Here is a 22,563-nt window from a genome sequence, read left to right on the forward strand (position 1 = left end):
GTGTATACCCTTGAGAGTATTGCTGAAAAGAATGGACACATCATATTGAGACTTCCCCCCTATTTTTGTGTTTTCAATCCCATCGAGTTGATTTGGGGAAAATTGAAACAAAGCATCAGGCGTAAAAATAATTTTCCAAAATTTGATAAGAAGGTGATAGAGCTAGTTAAAGAAGAAATATCCAATATTACCGAAGAAGACTGGCGGAAAAGGAATAAAAAAGTAATTTCACGTGAAAAAGACTATATGGAGATTGGACAAGTCCATATCAATGGTGGGAATAAATTCATTATTGATTTAAATGACGACAGTGATAGTGAAACGGAGAATATGGAAAAGGAATTATCAGAAGCTTTCGAAGAAAGTTAGTGAAGTGTTTTTGAAGCGATCGATTGTATATATATGTGAGTAAGTAGTTAGGTTAGGTTAGGTTAGGTCACAAGTGAGTGGGTCTATTCTACCCTCCACCGCAACCCGCAAGGGTTTATTGTGGTTCACACCTATTCAAGTGCCAGTAAGTAGTATTCAGAAGTATTTTCAATCATCACTCTGTTATTTGAATCCTTACGTTCCCACTTATCTGTATAAAAGGGTAAAGAGCAAATTTGTGGACAGAACACTCAAAAAAGGGGGCAAACCGCGGACACGTGTTTCTGGCTATTGGCCTCATCAGCGTGGTGCAGCCAATTGCAAAGATGAACAATAACTGGTTACCAAAAATGAAAAACTTCACATATGCACATATTTGTCAACCATTTCCAAAGAAATATTACAGTTAAATTACTTTTTGTCGAATTAGTCATTCAAAGAACGGGTGATACTGATATCATCATATTTATATTTATAAATATGATGATATCAGTATTACGGTATTAATCCCTATCCAAGTAAATTGTTGTATGTCTTACCGTTTCTGAGTTAGCAATAGTGTGATCAGCTAAAAAAAGAGGACTGTATAAATTGTTGATATTCAAGGTCGATTTGAAGAATTGTTATCTTATTTTCGTATTGGTGAGTTTTATTTAATTTACATATTCATTTGAGTTGTCTGAGTAGAGTCAGTGTCATAATCATTATACTAAACCTGTAAAGTTTAGAACGTTTTAATATTTAGTCGAAATCATAATTGAATATTTGTTTCCATTGGTTCAATTTGATTAGGATAGTGACTGACAGTGGTTGAAATTGTGATAACGATGCATAGCTAGGTCCGCTATGCACGTATGATTCAAGAATAGTGGCATTATTATAAATCCTGGGAGAATGAGAATATAAACTTCAGGATGACCAAAAAATCAGAAGAAGCAGATGTTAGTTTCATGGCTGTCAGTTTTATCGCTGTTGGGAAGAAGTGCTTTACCGCTGTAAAACTCTATTTTGATAGCAAAACTCTGTTTTGACAACTCAGCCTTCAATTTCGGCAACTCAGCCTTCAGTTTTTTCATCATTTTATCACTTTGAAGAAAACAATCACTACAAAAACATCTGAAAATGTGTAGTTACTGAAAAATAGTTCAGTTTGTTTATAAATTATCATAAATATTTGGAAATATCAAAAGGCAAACATGAAAGTAAAGTTCATTTCAACACAAATATTAAATTATTTCTGGTGGCACACAATATTTTATCTTAATATATTATTATTTTAATACCAAAAAACAAATATAATCAATAGTTGTTAACAGAATCTCTGTATCCGCATTCTATTCTATACATCTATATGACAATATCAAATGAATACCAATTAATTTTTTGGCGTTCGTGAACATCCATCTCTATTTATTGCCTAGAAACTGTTCAAAATATTCAATAATAATGGGAACAAAATGCACTCTCCGATATTTATATCGACGATGTTTGAACGAAAGCTCGCCGAAGTGATATTTCTCAACATTTGAGAACTATCACCATTTGTTTAATAAACAAGGCTCCTAATGAATGCTTGTTGTATAATTAGCATAATGTTTCGCGTACCATTCGTAAGAGCGAGAAATTCCGATGAAAATCAATTTCCTGCGTGAACGATGGATTTTCATGTTCGATACAGGTACGAAGTAGGTCGGGAGACAAATAGAACAAGTTCTAGTAATGACTATATATTGGATTTGGACCAAAACCAAATATATATATATATATATATATATATATATATATATATATATATATATATATATATGTATATATATGTATATATATATATATATATATATATATATATATATATATATATATATATATATATATATATATATATATATGTGTATATATATATATATATATATATATATATATATATATATATATATGCATATATATATATATATATATATATATATATATATATATATATATATAGTTTAATAAATGTCGATGAAAAGGTGAAAAATAAACTTAGGGTGCTCTTCAAATTAACCTTGCGAAAGATAAGAGAATTAGTACAGGTATTATTTGAATTCTAGTGTGTATTTACACTATGACATTCACACGGGTATAATTACGACTTTTAAATAATATACGGTGCTCAAAAAAGACATAATTATCATAGCCAAGATTGTCATGAAATTCTGATGCTGGGTATTAGAAAGAACGATGGAATGATGTACTCGATCATTTAGGAATAAGTAGCATAATATTATTCCTTGTGTTCACCATATTGAGGTTGTGCGTTAAGGTAAGTATCGTGATAGTGAGACTTGTTCCTATATTTAATTGCTTACATCTGATAACATAACAATGACAACGGAAATGGGAGGGGTTTCATCCCGTTATACCTAACCTATTCTTCTTCTTTTTTCTATTATCATATTACCGATATTTACCAATCACGCATACACTAGAATACGAGAAAATTATTGCAATCAAGAAATTTATCTCAACAATTTCAACCAACCTGATTTTTTAAATTTCAAAGAAATATGATCGAATTTCCTTAATACATAAGTAAAGCGTTAGCAAGAGTTCTCAATTTTTTGAATTTCTACTGTATCGGTCTATAGAAATGATGGACCGTATATATCATCCAAAAAATTTTGAAGTCATCAACGATTCGCACAGCTCAAGTTGAAGTTGTCTTAAGGCATTGAAAGATTTCTAGTAGAAATGGCTAACATGCTTAGTAAATCTTAGGTCAGTAATATACCAATGTTTTTTGTTCCACTTACAAAAGTTACGAAGTTCGTGCTAGGTTGATTTGAAAACCACGTGTTAACTGTTCAGCTTTTGATTTAGTTCCGAGAAGCATCGTTACTGATTTCGATCGATTGAGCTCGAGATTATGTGCGGTGGGGTAGAGGTTGCAGAGGTTGTAGAAATAATTGAATTGCTCGTAAAATCTAAGTATAATTGAGTATCGTCGGCAAAGTGGTGAATAGTGTAATATTTGAGATGCTCATGAATATCTGAAATATAGAAGGAAAACAGAGAAGGTCCCAAGATTGATCCTTGAGGAACTCCAAACTCTGATTAAATTTTAATAATCCAATTACTACGGACTGACAACGTTCCGATGAATAGTTACGAATGATTGCAGTAGTATTCTGAAAAACACCGTAATATGGAAGTTTATCTCACCTTATGATCGAACGCCTTAAGTCTAACAGGATCAAACCTGGATTTCATTAAAGAAAGGTCAATCACTATTTTGCAAGAAGAAATCGAAAAATGTACGTACTATCAACGTATCAGGGGACCTGAAAGAAGAAGAAAAAATTGGATCTCTAACTTATTGGTGAAAGAAAGAAAAATTATTTATATAAACAACTGAAAAAAGATCCTCAGAATTTACAATTGAAGAATGAATATAACAATTATAAAAAGAAACTTGATAAATTGGTCCAAAAGGCTTAAAATTAATATTATAGAAACAAAATAATGGAAAACATGAAAAGTCCAGGCAACTTGTGGAAAAATATAAATGAAATGTTCAATGGGAATGGAAAAGTTGAAATAAAGTCCATGAAAAATGATGAAGGGAGATATGATAGATGATGTAGGTGAAATAGTAGAAATATTCAACAAAACTTATGCTGACACAGAAAAAAACCTCACGAAAAAAATCAAAAGAACAGCACAATTCAGTTTCACGGAACACGTAAACAAAGATTCGATTTTTCTCTATCCGGCTTCTCCAACAGAAGTCTGGAATATAATAAGAGGCCTCAAAAACAACAAAGCACTAGAAATGGATAACCTAAAAAGTGAAACTTTCAAACTAGCAGCTGAGTTAGTTTATAGCAGGACTGATATCCCACATATTTAATAGAGCGGTAGAAATTGGCTACTTTCCAGTGTGCTTAAAAACTTCCATAGGCTACTCCTGTTTTCAAGAGTGGATGTAGAGATGAGGTGGTTAACTATAGACCAGTATCTTTAATATCAAATCTTAGTAAAATTCTAGAAAAAATGATCAAAGTAAGGCTAGACTCATTATACAAAAACATATGATATTATCTGACTCACAGTTTGGTTTTCGGACAGGAAAATCCACCGAAAATGCGGTATTGCTGTCACAAATTATGTTTACGAAGCACTTGATAGAGGCAAACCATCACTAGGGATTTTTATTGATCTATCAAAAGCATTTGATACAGTTAACCACTCCATTCTACTATGCACTCTGGAAAATATTGAAATAAGAGGTAATGCATATAAATTGATAGAGACATATCTCACGGTTAGAAAACAGATTGTAAAAATAAGGAATATGAAAAGCGGTGAGGAGAAAATTGTATGCGGAGTGCCGCAAGGAGCTGTTCTGGGTCCGTTGCTTTTTAATACTTATGTGAACTGTTTTCGATTGGAACCGCAGGACGCATAATAACTTTTGCAGACGATACTGTTATTGTTTTTTGACTCTGAGCAATTTGGTCTGAGGTCAAAGACATGGCAGAGAAAGATCTAGAAAAAATCAAAGATTGGTTCGACCATAAACATCTTTCATTGAACTTCAATAAAACCTATTGATTTCCATTTTCTAATAATAAAGCTACACTTCTTCAATTCAATCAAATAACTATCCGAAACTCCTTCAAGATATCCCCAGCTAACCATATAAAGTATTTAGGGGTTCTCATAGATCCTCACCTGAGATGAGACTTTCATATCAAGCACATTGTAAATAAATTGCGATATATATTATACAAGTTTCGTCAACTGAAAGATATACTTAAGATCGGAGAAAAAAAATTCACTTCAGTTTGGTTCAAAGCCATTTGATATACTGCATAATAGGATGAGGTGGGGTATCCAAATCACATCTTCGCCCACTGGAAGTCATTCAAAGAAATTTTTTGTAACTGTTGTTGAATAAACCGCCCCGTTATCCCAGTGATATGCTATATGAACAATCAGTAGTATTTGATCATGGACAGCTATTTTACAAGTCACTGGTATTGAACATAAAGCCAAGCCATAACTACGCCACTCGAAATAAAAACAGGTACATAGCACCATTTGCACACAAGTCAATAGGCCAAAGATGTTACCTTTTTTTGGGCCCGTTGTTTATAATTCTTTACCAAAAAATATTCAAACCCTTGGATCGTATAGAAGATTGAAATATTCATTGAAAGAATACATACGCAGCATACCTCGCACAAAAATTAGCGAAATATTTGACCAGAGTAATTAGATGTCAATTTCATACAATTCTGATATAAAAATTGGTATAATGATTAATCAGAACAATTGGGTGTAAATCTGAAAATCAACAAGTCAATTATGGTTCCTCTGAGACTTTTCCATTAATCATTGATGAAACTGCATGTATTCTTTTGCATTGCATTTAATTTTATTTTATTCCACCACAGTTTATTCATATATAATTTAGACAATACCACATCACTTTGTTTTGTTTTATTCTCCGATAGTTTTATTCTGTACATTGTGTACATTTCATGAAATTTGACCGATGGTATGGGTTATGTTGGCTTTAAGGACCGCTGTGGTTTGTGGCTTATTCGCATACACCTGCCACTTAAGAAAACCCCATAAGAAAAAGTCTAACAGAGTCAAATCGCACGACCTCGGTGGCCAATGCACATCATCTCCACGTGAGATGACCATGCCCTCAAATTGATCGTGCAGAATATTCAATGTGGCATGAACTGTGCTGCGCGTAACGCCGTCCTGTTGAAACTACATGTTGTTGGAGTCCAGATCATCCTATTCAGGCCAAAAAAGTTGGTAACCATCGACCTATATTGCTCGCCGTTGACAGTGATGGCCTGGTCAACACCGTTCTCGAAGAAATATGGACCGATGATGCCTTTGACCCAAAATCCACACCATACTGTGACTTTTTCGGGATGCATTGGACGCTCTTCATCCAGAAATTGGTCTCATTGCAGAAGATAATTTTTCGATGAAAATTAGGGTCAGTTGTCAACTGCTCCAAAACTCATTCAGCGAACATACGTCGTTGTCTTTGGTCATTTACCTTCAGTTGGGTCAGTTGAATTTTGTAAGGGTGCTGACCCTAGCCACGATGCAAAATTCGTCAAGTTGTGGTCTGTGAAAGGTCGATTATGACGACCGTAAAATGGGCGAAGCGCGTGATACGTTGCCCGAACAAAATACCCATTTTGATAAAACAATTTTATTATTTGCACGTGTTGTTGAATGCTATACCCGTCCATGGTGATTTAGTAAAATAGACTTAATGAATGACAACTAATTTGACAGATGTAGCTTCAACAAGATGGCCGTTATCAATTGTCAAAGTTCGGAAGCTCCTGTTGGAAGACCCTATATTATTAATATTATATAATTTGTTTTAAATTTTCCACTTCTATATTGTTTAATTTCAATATGTATAAGTTACGAAAGAATTATAAAACTTTGAAGCTGGAAAGCAAATATAGAAATTCTTAGATGATTTCCAGATCATAATCTGAAATAATCAATAATTATTGAAAGCCTTGTCAAGTTCTATGAATTTTCAATCTGTTTTTGATATCTCCCCACATAATTGTAGAATTATTCATCCGAATGAAAAATTAATAAGCAACTGACAATGATGAAAGTGCGGTGAACCGCAAATATAAGATAACACATGGTGTGATTTAAAAAACGTTTTCTAAGTTCAGTGAACTGATCTGATGAAATTTTGCGAGTTTGTATGATGTAGTTGTAGATAAAAATGAAAATGTGAATTGGCAGAAGAGACATATTAGATCAGCCACATTTCCCGAATTGAATAAAAATAAAATAAAATTAGGATTGACATGACTGAATATAATACTATATACTGGCTTATCTACCGTTTTTCAATGTTTCCTAACTTTCGAATAAAAATCAATTCTTGATTATTAGTAAGTTAATAAATAAACATAAGGTTATAACCATGATAGGAATAAAAGTTTGGCGCCTGCTTCTTCCACTACAATCAGTGCCTGGAGCTCTAAAATTGTATTTCCATTCATAATTTCTATATTTCATATTAGAGTAGCACTTCATTGTGAGATTCTCACTGAACAGTTTATAGAACCGCAATATGTGTGTTACTTGCAATAGCTTTAAATTGGTCAATCATCAAATGTTCAGAATTTTTTAATCTATCGATTTCCAAGCATTCCAAAAGATTGATTTTCAAACCTCTCTTTTAAATGTGACACTTCATATTCGTCATTGAACTCGTGCCCCTCTGAGAAAAAAAAGTTTTGTTAATGTAGAGTTTGTCTTCACATTTAAGAAACTACTCCTATGGTCTTACATTCTTTTGGTGAAAAGTGAACCAATATAAAGTTTTGGGCAAGAACCGTAAGTTCAGCTAAACAAAAGACTAATGTACTGGGTCTGATAAATTTACTAGTTAATACCATATAAAACCTCCCACATAAAAATATTGATTAGACCTCGTAAATTATACCACGCCGCCCATGCCATATAAAGAAACTGCCGATGTTCGGTAACTATTTAGTTTTTATGCCATTTGAATTAACTTTGTACACACTATACCTACCTGAACTCAGGAAACATTATAAGTCATAACTAGGTAGAAGGTCATAATTCAGATTGTTAATTTACATAGGCACTAATTAGGCAGAATTTTTTTGTTTTGAACACGTCTGTGGAAGGTATTTCGTACTGAAACACGTGTCGATTGTGTACTAATATTCTCACAATGAAGTGTTTTTTTCGTTTCCTGGGAGCCGTTTAAAAGTCCACGCACACTACGACAGGACGGCACAGGACGGGAACATGACGTGACGTTTATTTTCTCTTTCTATAGTTTCTTATGGAGTGGCGCATACTAAGGAAGACAACGGACAAGCCGTCCTGTCGCAGTGTGCGTAGACTTTAACTTGTCTATTCATTCCATGTCGTCGAAAACCACTGTTCCCTATACTAGTCTGAACAGGTCTCTAGCTGGACATATGTCATATTCTTCCGGGTGGTCCATATATTGTTTGCTTGTTATTATCCAAAGCCACACATTCGCATAAAATATGACGAGCTGGCTCTGTCCCTGTGTTGCATTGCCTGCAACTAAGGTATCCGTTGTACAGCCCTATTTTGTTCAGGTATCTTCTTAAAGGGCAGTGTGCACTGAGTAGCCCTGTAATTATTCTGAGCCAATCTCTTGATGGATATTCAATCTTGTTCATGCTATCGTCGTATTTATATTTTCCCTCCTTTATTTCCCTGTTTCTGCATTGTATTTCCGTGATATTTGTATCTCTATAACTTGAATATTTCTTGTTTTTGTCTGTTTCTGAATTCATATGTATAATCTACCGATTGGAAAGTTTTCAAATACCTTTACCTGAATTTATCAAAAGCTACAAGCGCTCATTTTTCTATTCAAGTATCAGAGTTTTGAGAAATCTGCTCTCGACGAGTCAATATATTACGTCAACTTAACGATAGTGCTAACTGAAACATCAATTTCTGTTGTAATCCTAATTTTCATATTTCCATTATTTCTTTCGACGAAAGAATTAAGTTTGAATAGTGATTTTTATCTCAATTGGTACTTATATGTGGCTTATGAAAAATATAGTTCCTCTTGGTACAACGTATTTTTCTGTAATTGAAAAAAAAAAACAACTGGACAAGTTCGAGACGAAATTTCCCGAACTTCAAATATTAAATAATTGCATTTCAATGTAGCACCGTGGTTGTAAACATCCTGCAAATATTTCCAAATATTCAGAATGCCATTCTGACTTTCTACAAATTTTCAGCTCAATCAGAGGAAGTATCAAAAGATTGCGAATGACGAGTGTTTGGATACTGCTTGTGCGTAGTGGCATCAGGTCAGTTTATACTTCTTTTACAGACTTTGTATCGCTCTTATGAGCATTTCCCAGCGTTTCGAAAAACACCTTGCATCTTCGGAAGTAATATTTTTTCCCCAAATTACTTTTGCATCCCAGGAGATTGAACATGATCTTTGTTGCATATTTGTCAGTTTCCGAATTCCTTGAGATGGCAATCTTAAGAAACGTTAAGAATGTAACAATTAAATAAAACAAACTCCCCTGACGAAGTTTTGTTGCGGCTGTTGTTCAAGATGCAAATCTTATTTTGGCATGGCAGTTTTGGAAGTAGTAAGTTTTGTTTTCGAAAAGTGATTACATCAGTAAAACACTTCTCACTTCGGCCACTAAAGCATCTTAATTTTATGTTAAAGCATAATTCAGAATGCTGAGTTCTATACGGATAAGTTTTATCTTATTTTTTTCCTTTGGACACTCACAATTCCAAGTTTTTTTATTGCCAGAAGCCTTGCACTACATTAGGGCTTTACGTTGTTGAATTTAATTTTGGACGAAACAATGTCTAGCGATAGCCTCTGTACTGAATAAGCATCAGAGTTACAAATTACAAACCCAATAAAAACGTTTTATAGTGTCCCTCCTCTCTTATAGTTGGAATCACATTTTCAGTAATTTATATCTTGATTATTTTTTTTAAGGACAAAACACAAGCACTGAAGATTAAATCCATTTGGAGAAACGTTCTCAGGAAGTTTATTCCACATTGAAGCAGTTCTCCAGATAAAAGGGTTCTTGAACAGTGAAGTTCGAGGTGTATTAAGTTGTACCTCAAAACGATGAGCAGCCAGAGTCCGTCGCTTATTTCTGATATGTTCCGCCCTTGGTGGAATCAAATGAGCCAAGTCATTTGAACATTTCCCGTGAAAGTATCTATGAAAGAGAGACAAATCTCCAAACTTTCTTCGATGTTCAAGGCTATCAAGGTTGAACGTGATGTTCGCTTCTCCAATCAGGGGGATGGCTCTTCTCTGGATGGAATCCAGCAACTTTAGGTTATGTTTGGGGGCGGAGCTCCATACATGAGAACAATATTCTGAGCTTTATGAAGCATCAGAAGTTGCTGGGGTGTGTACAGTTTTCTAGTTCGGAACAGTGTTCCAAGCTTTTGGAAAGCAGCCTCTGCAATTTCAGCGACATGATTGGGTCAAGGCATATTGGTGTCTATTTTAATCCTCAACAAACTAATCGAAGCAGAAAGCGAAATTGTCTGACCTGACATTATTATATTCGGTTCGGAGACATTCATCTTCTTGGAGAAAACCGATGCCTGGGTTTTTGTGGCATTGAATTGAACCTGGTTACTTTAACCCCAATTCGAAATCACTTCTAGATCCTCATTAAGATATCAAACCTCCTGCTGCCGGTGAAGATGTGCCTCCGTAGCCGATGTCCTGTAATTCAAATGGAATGACGAGAAAAGTGTGCTATGCAATATATTGTATTCTTGGTTTTTTCCAAAAAGTCGTTGATGTACAATAATAAGAGGGTTGGAGACTGGGAACACCAGCGTTGATGGGGAAAGTATTCGAGAGATATCCGTCGAAGACCACTCGCAGGGAACGTTCTTTTAGGAAGCTGGAGAGCCATATACAAAGAGGATCTGACAAGCCATAGCATCGAAGTTTGACAAGCCATAGCATCGAAGTTTCTGTAGTTTACTTGAGAGTAGTGCCACATTTGTGCGAGTTAGTTTATTTTAAAATTGTTACAGAGAAAGTTGTAGACAAAAAGGTATTGCCCTTGCGCATACCCATCAAAGAACTGTTTCTCGTACTCGTATAGAAACTATACAATGAGACTCGAGAAGTTCGGTTCTTCCACGTCCCAAAGTCAGACGTGTGCAATTTGCAAGAGATCATCCTAAGGAGAAAATACTTTTTGCAGATAACACGAGAATACAATTGTGAAGAATGGTTCTCATAATCTATTCGTGGGCAATGGGACCACCACCTTTGATGGTGGTTACATTATGTTTTGGAAAGGCATTGTTGGGAAAGTCGCATGGAGCTTGTAGAGGTAAATTTAAGAATGGATGCTGACTGGTACACGAGACCTTGTTGAACTTTTTACCGGCCTTATTGGGTACGATAACTTTGAGCGTGGTAAGTAGTGCCCGCGTTCATGGCGCATAAATAGTGATCCGGTACCTTCAGGACATCGGGATTGAGGCACTATACTGGCTACCAATGAGTCCTGATGCTGATCCCATAGTTCATCTATGGAGCATTCTGAAGCGAAATATACGAGCACAAAATCAGTTCCTATCTCAATTGCATAGTTAAGAATGGCTGCGCAAAATTTTGGTCTGTGAGTGTACAATATCGGTGATTATTCTTTTAAAATAAGTAACACATGTATTAATTTACACTTTATATATCAAGGATACAAATCATAAATTATCATACGTGTACCAATCTAAAATATCTATTCATGTTAGCACAGCACCTTGAAAGGATAGAGAGTTCAAGCGATACGTGGTTTATAAAATCATCTATTTCTTTCGGCGTTTCTTACTTTTTTGAATTTGATGCTCTGGTGAGTCATCATTATCAGTCATCAGCATCATAGTTATTTTTTATCAACTTCTGAGAGAAATTCTTGTAACGACATTTATGCGTGATAAATTCATAGTAAAAAACATTTTTTAGTGTAAGCTTTTATTTACCAGCTTCAAAAAGAAGAAAATATCATATCAATTGATCACATTACATAATTTATTCGATATAAAAATTGATAAGTAGAATTACAAACCTCTGGCGTGAAATGAATCGCTATATAAAAAACAAAGTCCACCATATTTGGCATTTCACCAAATTGGATTCAGAATGACGTCATTTCATTTTCATCAAACTCTTTAATTTGATACTCATGTCATAGGGGTGCATGAAAATCTAGTCCGCCATCCTGAGGGGTGCGTCAAATTAGATTCAGGGTGACGTCATTTCATTTAGCACGTTTTTTTCAGCAAACCCTTTCATTTGATACTCATATCATGATGGCGCATATGAGGCTCGTTCGCCATATTGGATTCAGACTGACGTTATGCTATTTTTCGTAATCTTCTCAGCAAACCCTCTCACTTGATACCCATATTTTAAATTAATTCTGGGTTTTCATTGATAGATTGACATGTTTGAGAAGATTTATTATTTTTATTCCTTATTTTAATTACCGGATACATCAGTAGCTACTGTAGTTGATTGTAGCTAAATAAAATACATGTGTTTTCGAAAGAAAATTAGAAAGATATCTAAATACTGCATGGATTGTTGTTCCATTGTTTTGTGGTACGCTCATTTCGGTTATTAATCATTTGTAGTTCTAATTTATTTTGTAGAAAGTTGTTCATCTTCGTACGTGAAATTTACATTGAAATCTACTGCTCAAATTAGAGGAAACTTATGATAGTTTTTTCCTAATTCTCCAGAGCCTGCTATACCGTACAAGTTTGCTCGCAACTGTCTCTCTTGCCTTTGCAGTAATATACGAAACGTAACTCTCTCCGTTTTTATCTTCACTAACTGAATCCTTCCCCTCAACTTCTGTTCGCCTCGTTCGATCACACTTTTCGTAACTCTATCGTCACACATTCACCAGCTCACTCCCCAAGTCAAGCGCGCATAAAGAAGTTTCACTAGTCCGCCATTTTAGAATGTAGAATGGAGTCATTTAATATGCCTTTGTTACTCAAACTGAATGTATATGCAAAATTTCAGCTTGATCGGTTGAGAATAAATAACATAAAAAAATCCTAACGTTCATAATGGTATGAGAAACAAGATATATTATGTTTTCGAATGAAAATTATATTTGCATCGATTGTTGTTCCATTGTTTTGTGGCACGCTCATTTCGGTTATTAATCATTTATAGTTCTAATTTACTTTGTAGAAAGTTGTCCATCTTCGGGCGCAAAATAAACATTGAGTCCTCCCGCTAAAATTAGTGGCAACTTATGATAGTTTTTTCCTAATTCTTCGCATACATTGAGGTTTTGTTCAGAATAGTTTCGCACGTTCTGAATCATTTTAGGTGTGATATTCTGAAATTGTAGTCTCACAAAAAAATCTAACTTCAATCGATCGGACAGGTTTCATTTGAAAATTGACGAACTCATTGTAACGACCACTATGTCCAGGAATATCTGTCAATGTGGAATTAACAGTGTCTAACAGTGAATGCAAGTAGAAAAATTTACAAAATTGCGTTCTTTTCAATTAGTGAAAAAAGCGTAACATTTGCAGATTTCATCTATAATGTTTTTTTCAACATCTACCTCACGACATTTACAACCTCAACTTACCATACCTTACAATATATCATTTATTCACAATTTATTGAAAACTCAAGGAAATTTGAATATTGGGTTTTACAGATATGGATATAGTTAATAAAAATTCGTATTCAGCTTCAACACAATACATATTTCAAGCGTCATTTTATTACAAATGCAACAATTTAGATTGAAAGTTATAGTTTTTCCAGAAAAATTAAACTAGTTTTGATTTTTGTGATTCCACTATATAACATAAAACAAAGTTCTTCTGCCTCGTCTGCCTGTCTGAACGCGATGAACGCAAAAACCACCGAATGAATATGGTTTTAACTGATTGATGCAGTGATTTTAAAGGAAAGTTTGCCTGCCTAATATCTTTGGGTTATGACAAAACAATTTACTACTATCATTCTTCTTTAATAGGTCTATAAAAAATCTCGTGATGGCATATGCCTATCTTTCAAGGATAGCTTACTACTATATTCATTGCAATTTATAAAATATTGGTCGCTTTCAATGCAATGTGATGATCGGAAAGTTATTTAAATTGAATGCCGTATTAATCCTTATCAAATAAATACTTTGTTTACCTTAAGAATTTCATGCACATTTTAATTGCACTTCACATCATAAAAAAAACTGAAGTGGCCTCAGAAACCGATGCAACACACTTGATTACACTTGCGTTGGTTTCGTTCTACGAAGTGATTCACTTAAGATCACATTTTTGTTTTATTAACACGATTTTATTAGCTGCACCTGTATGTTTCTATGTTTGTTTGTAACTCTCAAGCTCGGGATCTGTATTTGACAGAATTATCGACATTATTGCTTGATCTATTCGCGGTCAGATTGCGCCGTAGGTAACTTCCTTGATATAATTCGAACTCACTTTACATGTATTTCTACATTTGAAAAAAGTACTTTTTTATTAATAATAATATTTTATTGTAACCCTCCTTTGCTGCCTTATTTGTAACCCTCCTTTGCTGCCTTGGGCTTGGTAGCTGATTTTCAGACTCCCTCTCCGGAATCTGGAAAATATTAATGGTAATTTTTTTAAACAATATACGGCTGATTGATCCCAAAGTTTAGATAAAATTAATATAGTTTGAAAAGTACAAAAACACGCTTTTATAGAATACGAAACTAAAAAATGTAAAATAAATATAGTTTGAAGAACATCGAACTAAAAAGTTAAAAATATTTTTTTTAAAATAAGCTTAAAACAATAACGAACGAAAAATACTAGTATTATTGCGAAAAGCGTGGGCGCTTTGTGCCATTTTTTTTGTATATCAAGCACCTGTCGCTTTTTTCACAATACCTAATACATTTATCGTTCGTTATTGTTTTAAGCTTATTTAAAAAAATATTTTCAACTTTTTAGTTCAATGTTCTTTAAAAGCGTGTTTTTTAGTTTTTCAAACCATATTTATGTTTTCTTTAGGTAAATAGGTACTTACTTATTTCAGAGTTAAAATCGATTGTTGTGAACATACTTACTTCCATTCGACTGAATTTTATTAAAGGTTATTATCAATAGTTATAAGTTGATGTGACAATATGATAAAAAATAGGCATATACGAATATGTCCTGCTAACCGTGAGAATACGTATTGTATGGCTAGAATTATACGAGTATAGAGTACTTTTTGACCCCAAATTCTCATGTTGCATATAGTTTTCAACCATCCTTAATATCTGATACAGACCTTTTTTTCTGAGACATAGAGTCAGAAATCATTCATAAAAAATTAAGGTAAGTATTATAATTATCAAATAAATCAATATATTTTTCGATCTATTTGATATTTTGAAACAATGTTACTCAGAAATACTTACCATCTACATAAAATTGACACTTATTACTTTCCCGATATTATTTAGCACCAATTGTACTTTTATTGGATATTATAGTGTTCAAAGTAATCGGTTCTGTTTAAATAATTGTTTCACTCTGCACTTATTTATAATGCACGTCTCTCGATCGTAACTATTTACTATTTCTGCGAACTCGTAACTGTCACTTCCTCAATGAGAATCCACATTTCGATTTTTATAATGAACATTCATTTGTTTCAAAACAAATACAAAAATAACTTATAATTTATGACTGTGAGTATGGAGAAATGTAACATATTAGTTACTTATATGAAGGCACTGTATGTTTGTAACTTGTCGTGATTTTGTGCTTATTTTGGTTTAATACTTATGATAGAGTTGTTGATAAGTAATTAGTTTTGATAAGTTAACTAATGTTTGGTAATAAAACTTTTCAGTTTATTTCTCTAGGCTCTTTAGTTGTATATAATGCAAATACTTTTTCCACACCAGAAAGAAACCTATCTCTATAGACGGCCGTCGAGTGATATTGCTTGTGCAATTCAACGGATTGGAAATCGTTTGTCCAAAAACTGTCTCACTCGAACATCAAAACGTAGGGGTGCACCATCTTGCTGGAATGTTATTTCATTTTGTACTAAATTGTCATTATATTCTAAAATTTGTATAATCATAGGATCTACATAGTCTTGTAATAGATTTTTAAGTATGTATCTCCATTGAGATTACCTTCAATGAGGAATGGTCCAACAATATGATTACCAAGAATGCCGGCTCAGACATTAAATTTTTGTGGAGTTTGTGTAACCTTCTTCACTAAGTGCGTGTTCCCCTACTGCCGATTTATCTATTTGACCTAATCTACAGTTTGTCCGATGTTCATTCAGCTTTGTACTCATGATTCCATAGAAATCCATAAACATATAGAAAAGAGGAGGCGATAACGCTTAACCAGATTTGGAATCCCATAATAAAATATTTATTTCATAAACCATATTTTTCGAATTAACCAAATGGTTGATCTACACATTTTGACAACATAGTTTTGTATTTCAAATTTGAATATATTTTTTCAACCGTTGTATCCAGGCAATCGATTTTCAAGAAATATTGTACATCTACTGAGATTATAAATATGTCACATACAGACTTATTTTAAACCGGCGCATTCGCCAAAGATCGCACACTTCATTTTTGTTTAGATTTTATTTTGGGATTAATTGCATTCTTTCTTTCTCTGGAATATTCCCACTTTTTTCTTGCATAAAGGTAGAGAAGTAGAAAGCCAAAACCTTTCTATCTCAGAATTCACAAATCAGCCGTCGCATTTGCCAATTAACTAGACTTTATTTCAATAAAAAAAAATAAAAACCACGATATATCTCTGAATAAAATTCAACATTATTCCATTAGATTACTTCTACTTCGCTAGTTTCCTCGATATTCAATGACATGCCAATTGATCGATTTCTTTTCGATCATTTCACGGCGAACGTTCCAATTAGACTCTTCGAACAGAACAAGGGACAACCAGATAGCAAATTGAATCCGTGGGGTGTCATTTATCCCCATTTATTGCTTCATTTCATAAACAGGGGGCACAATAATGGACGTCATTACCTATCCCCTTTCTGGAAAAACAAGACCCTATAGATAAGAGTAAAGTAGTATTATTATACCAGTCGGTAGCCGGGCGGTTCGACGTGGGTGCTTTGTTCACTCAGTCAATCGGCCGACGTGTGAGTCGGTGGTTCAAGCCCCAAGCTGAACGCTCGATTTTCACTTGCTATCGTCCAACCCGTGTTTCGATTTCTGGGGGTTATCGTTCGTAGGGGTGCGATAGCTGGTTAACGGAAAAACATATTTTTTTTATTATGATATGTTTAGCGTGATTTTTGTTACGGTATATTGGCGAATGGGATTCGAATGCAAATAATGCATTAATATATTAATAATCAATATCGAATACAATCAAAAGTCTAAACGTAAAAAATATGGACAGGAAGAAAATAGTACCTTCTGACTTTTTCATAAACAATTTTCAAAAGTGACTTACCAAAGTAGATTTGATAATGAATATCATGCTCATTTGTTTTATTTAGTATCACTGCGAACTAGCAATGAATAGCTTCGAGAATCGAATTATTTTACCTATAAAAAATTCGCAAAACTAACACAACCGTTAACGACGTCTGCCCTTACTAGTCTGCCCGCGTTCGGGTCGCGTTCTCGGCGATGGCGCTTCATTGCTTAGATCGCAGTATACATGACGCGTAATGGCTTATTGCTTTGCGTCAAGTTAATTTTATCGTGATAACTTTTAAACGATTCGTCCAAATTTCTTAGTATAAAAGACAAAGTTTATCTGTATTAAATACTTAAATGATAATTTTATCAATTCTTATAAGAATTTGACAGTTATTCTAAAATGTGCATTATAAAAAAAGTATCCAATTTAATTGTATTTATGGCTCAATAGTATACATATAGTGGCTACCACATATAAGGTAGATATATGCTATCGCGGACTTTTATTTATAACTATTCAAGATAAACAATCTTAGGGCACATTATGTGCATGTAACTCCAACGGTATAGGCAGCGCACGCCGATAACTCTCAGGTAGCAAGAATTTTTCCGACTTTCTTGATATTTATCGTTATATTATGACCAAAATTACACAAAACCTCTGTAAATTGTAGCCTCTATGTTATTCAGATGTATAAACTGTATTTATGTGAAGTTTCATCCAGTGGTGGCGCCACAGGGGGCAAGGGGGATAGTATGCCTCTCCCGCAAAATGTTCTTAGCGCCCTTCCGATTTTAAATATTTCACAAATCTATTGTTAGGTACATAACACATAACCAATAAACGTGGCAACATTCGCTTTCAATAAATACCTCGACCTCGATCAGTTGTGAATCCCAGCGAGCGATATCGCTGTCTAATGCGAATGTGGTCATTTTCTAAGAGATTGGAAATTGATTGTATCTCGGCGTGGCAATCGCAGCATTAGTAGTAGTCTGGTTTGTTATTGTTACTTTGACGAACAAACATTTTGAAGAAGTTAAAATATGCTGCTACATCACGTTCTCAAAAAAATTAAAATTTTTGTAAAACGTTCAATTCGTAAGTTCTTAATTTTCAGTTGAAGATCCGAAATCGTATTCATTATGAAAACTTATACATTTAGAGAGAAACAAAAGAACAATTAATTCAAACTCAAAGTTGTGAATTGGAATCGATTCCAAATAAACCTGACACTATGTTGAGTACGGTCAGTACGGAGTCAACATTTCTTGATGTTCCATCTACATCAACCTATAAAGTAAGAACAAAATCCGATTTTTCATTAGGTTTTGCTGATTTAACATTTACGGAAGTAGATTTTAATTCGGATTTGGATGGTGATAGTATTCAAGAACAGGACCATTCTGATAAGATGTCTGCTGGGAATGAAGGTGGAAAAAACATTTTGTTTTTACATGGATCATTTTATAATTGATATTTTAATGTTGTCGTCGACTAATTTTTATTCAAAAATACTATTTTGATCCCTGAAATAGTGCGTCAACTAATTCTAAAAGGACCTTGCCACCTGGGTTATCAGATGACTTCCAAGACTTTCCAGTTTCCAATTACAGAAAATTTTACGTTTCTTGGTACAAACTTAAAAAAAAAAGACTTTTGGACAGCGCAGCGTACGTGAATGGTTAGTTTGCTCTCCAAGAGGTAATAAAATGTTTTGTTTTGTATGCTGGCATTTTGATAGTGCGCATTGTTTATTATTGAAATATTTTTTTTATTAGAGTGCTGTGATATTATTTCTTTTCTTAATGGAAAATACAGTATTAATGATTCTTGGCGCCTAGTTATAGTGTGTCCCTCCCCGCCCTTAAGTTTTAGAATCGCCACTGGTTTCATCGAAATTCGTTCAGTCGTTTAGGCGTGAAAGAGCCACAAACATACATACATAAATTTATCCATCCTCACAAACTTTCACATAGATGTCGTATGTCGATTTTCGGCCAATTTTTTTCTACGACTTCTAATTGAACCAAAGCGCTACCGAAACAGACCGTAAAATTACCCAGATATTTGGCAATGATATTGTTAATCAACACACTGTTCGACGTTGGTTTGCGAAATTTCGTTCCGGAAATTTCAGCCTCGAAGATGATCCCCAAAGTGGTCTACCTACAGTTATTCAGGACGAGGGTTTGAAACCCCTGGTGGAAATTGACCCATCACAAACTGTGCGTGGGATGGCGAAAGAACTGGGCGTCAGCTCCTATGCGGTTTTTGTTGGTTTAAAAGTAAAACGTATTGGAAAGGTCAATAAGCTCAAAAAGTGGGTGCCCCCACGATTTGACCGATCGACAGAAATAATCACGTTTCGAGGTATATTCTTCTTTGTTGATACGCAACCAAAACGATCATTTTTTGGATCGGATCGTCACGTGTGATGAAAAGTGGTTCCTCTACGACAACATATGTTCAGGACAGTGTTCTGCAACCGGGCCACAACAAAGTCCTATTGTGAGGAAATTGACGACATGTCCTAGAATTGCGTAAGCAGCAGCCGATAATAGTCATTAGAAGAGGTCCAATCCTGCTCCAAGATAAAACCCGTCCTCACGTTTCACAAATCACCGTCCGCAAGTTGAACGAATTGAGCATTAACGTTCTGCTTCACCCATTATATTCCCCAGACCTCTCGTTAACTGACTACCATCTTTTTAAGAACTTCGATAATTTTTTCATTGGTAGAACCTTCGCTTATCAGGACCAGACAAAAACGGCCTGGTAGAACCTTCGCTTATCAGGACCAGACAAAAACGGCCTTCGTCGACCTCATCGAATCCCGAGCACACAATTTTTGTGCTAAGGGAATTAATCGACTTGTATAACGTCATTTGTGAAAACCATTTTTCGCCAAAAATTCAATCACTTGTACTATAACAAAATGTCATTAAGTGTAACAAATTGAAAGTCAAATTTAGAAACCTCAAAGTCAAAGCCTATTATGAGAAGAATTATTTTTTTTCAACATCTCCAATTTTTCGAAAAAGAATGATAACTTATGATACATCATTGAAAAGGTAAAATCTGCTTCTATTCAAAACAGAAAGAATCCAATATAGCGCCCGTAAGAAAAAATAAAGTTGATGATGGTGGCCGGAAGACGAAACGTCGGATATCAAATCTGGAAACACCATTATGTAGTAGGAAAAAAGTGGCAATGTGGAAGTGCAATTTATTTTCGAATCCTTCCAAAAATAAAGCCAGAAAAAAATTAAAAACCATTTTCAGAAATTTCTGAGTTTTTTCGGATATCTCCGGATATACTCGGAATTTCAAAACTTTCTCAACGTCAACTTTGCCCCAATTCAACCATCTTCATATCTCTCATAGTTTCCGAGATCCCAATGGTGAGGATCCAATTTGAAACACCCTGTATTGTTAATTACTGCGCTACTTGTCAACTGTTCCCAAATTATTTCATAGTATTCCATTACCCAAAAAAATTATGTTGGCAAGAGTAAAAGATTTCACGATCTTGATGAGCTAGGCAACCTGTAAAGCACTACTTTATTCACTAGTATTACTCTCTCTATTCACTACATCTACATCTTCACTACATCTTCGTTACTTACTATGCATTTTTGAATTTGCCTATTCCTTCTTGCTTTCTTTCAACACTTATTTTTGCCCTGCCTCCGGTAGATCGAAGAATTATACAATGAAGAGGTAAGTTTGATGGTGTGAATTCCTGTGGATGTATAATCGTAACAAGCGACGAAATGAAATAAATTGGGTTCAATTTTTGCTGTGGCTCAATGTATTTGAAATATGGTTTCAAAAAAAAGTAATTGTAGTTGATTCTAAGGTAATCTTTTTTTACAAAGAAATGATATCCTGACTGTTCTGAGGGTTGTCGTTCATAGGAAATCGACAACTGGTTAACGGAAAGAAACATTCTGATGGAAACAGATATAGATTGCATACCTTATGGAGGTGTAGAACTTGTCATCAGTCTTATAAAAAAAAAGAAATATAATATCAAAATTTGAATTAATTAAATTCAAAGTTGTCAACATGAAATACCTACACAAAAATGAGTACAATGAAAGACATTCTATTTTTTCAATACTCCTGTTTTTCTTGTAGAAACTATGTTTTTTGGAAGGAATTAAACTTCAATTGAATGTCAATAATTGAATACAAATGTTCTGGAGGCGACTGCCTAATAGTTATGCAGTATTGATTCAACATTCAAAACTCTATTTCGTGATAACAAAATTGTCCGTGGAAATAATCTTCGAGAAATTCCACTCAAGTTGTGAACATTTCAATCAGTTTGTTTACTTGAAAGATTCATTCTATTGAGGAACTACAATGAAATCCAAATCCATCACGTCTACTCCATTGATTCCAACCAATTGGGAAATCTATTTTCAACTCTTTTCGGGATTGATAAATCATGAGTAACTGAAAAGTATATTGATAAAACTGTAAAAAACGTGAAAACTGCACTGGAACTGCTTTCTAATATTTTCGTATTATCTTTCCTCAAATTCTCTAATTATTTCATAGGCATCAACTCATCTAAGTTACTTTGGCACAAAAATATTTTGACTGGCGCTACGACACTATGCTGATATATTTTCTTAATCACTGTAAAAAATGTTGCACCAATCTAGTTCAATCTTCTAACAGGGGAGCACGTATACTATTTACAAGTATTTCTTGAAAATTAGTTATTATTGTCAAAGTTTACCGAATACTATAGTATTCTGTAGTCTTTGTTATTGTTTGACAATTATATTCCTCAAAGTCCTCCGACATTTTTATTATAAATACTCTCTGTTTCTTTCATTTCTTCACTAATTTTTCATTTGTGTATTTCTACAGAACAACCAAACATTCAATTGGGATTACTCAACGACGGAAGGACTTGAAGAGACTTTTAGTTTACATGTCTTACGGATGGGGTGTGCCATTGATTCTAACTCTGATCATCTACATGTTCACCTCGCTTAACGTTTTACCATATGAAATCCAGCCATTCGTGGGTACCACACAGTGTTTCATAGAATCTCGTGAGTATTAAGAAATTATTTATCGAAATACGTGCAACGTATTTATTCTAAGTCTGTA

General features: G+C 34.2%; 1 protein-coding gene across 2 annotated transcripts in view; it reads left to right on the plus strand.

The window, feature by feature from the left end:
- LOC111512554 (G-protein coupled receptor Mth2) overlaps positions 1 to 22,563 on the plus strand; it is a 90,674-nt gene that overhangs the window by 50,997 nt on the left and 17,114 nt on the right. For both annotated transcript variants that reach the window (XM_074184611.1, XM_074184612.1), the window contains exon 5: positions 22,318 to 22,505. In XM_074184611.1, coding sequence (XP_074040712.1) covers positions 22,318 to 22,505 — 188 coding nt within the window. The remainder of the gene's footprint in view (positions 1 to 22,317; positions 22,506 to 22,563) is intronic.

Source organism: Leptinotarsa decemlineata, unplaced genomic scaffold, assembly GCF_025532065.1.
Source record: "Leptinotarsa decemlineata unplaced genomic scaffold, Ldec_3_MD MMD2_tig00026354_RagTag_RagTag, whole genome shotgun sequence".
NCBI lineage: Eukaryota > Metazoa > Arthropoda > Insecta > Coleoptera > Chrysomelidae > Leptinotarsa > Leptinotarsa decemlineata.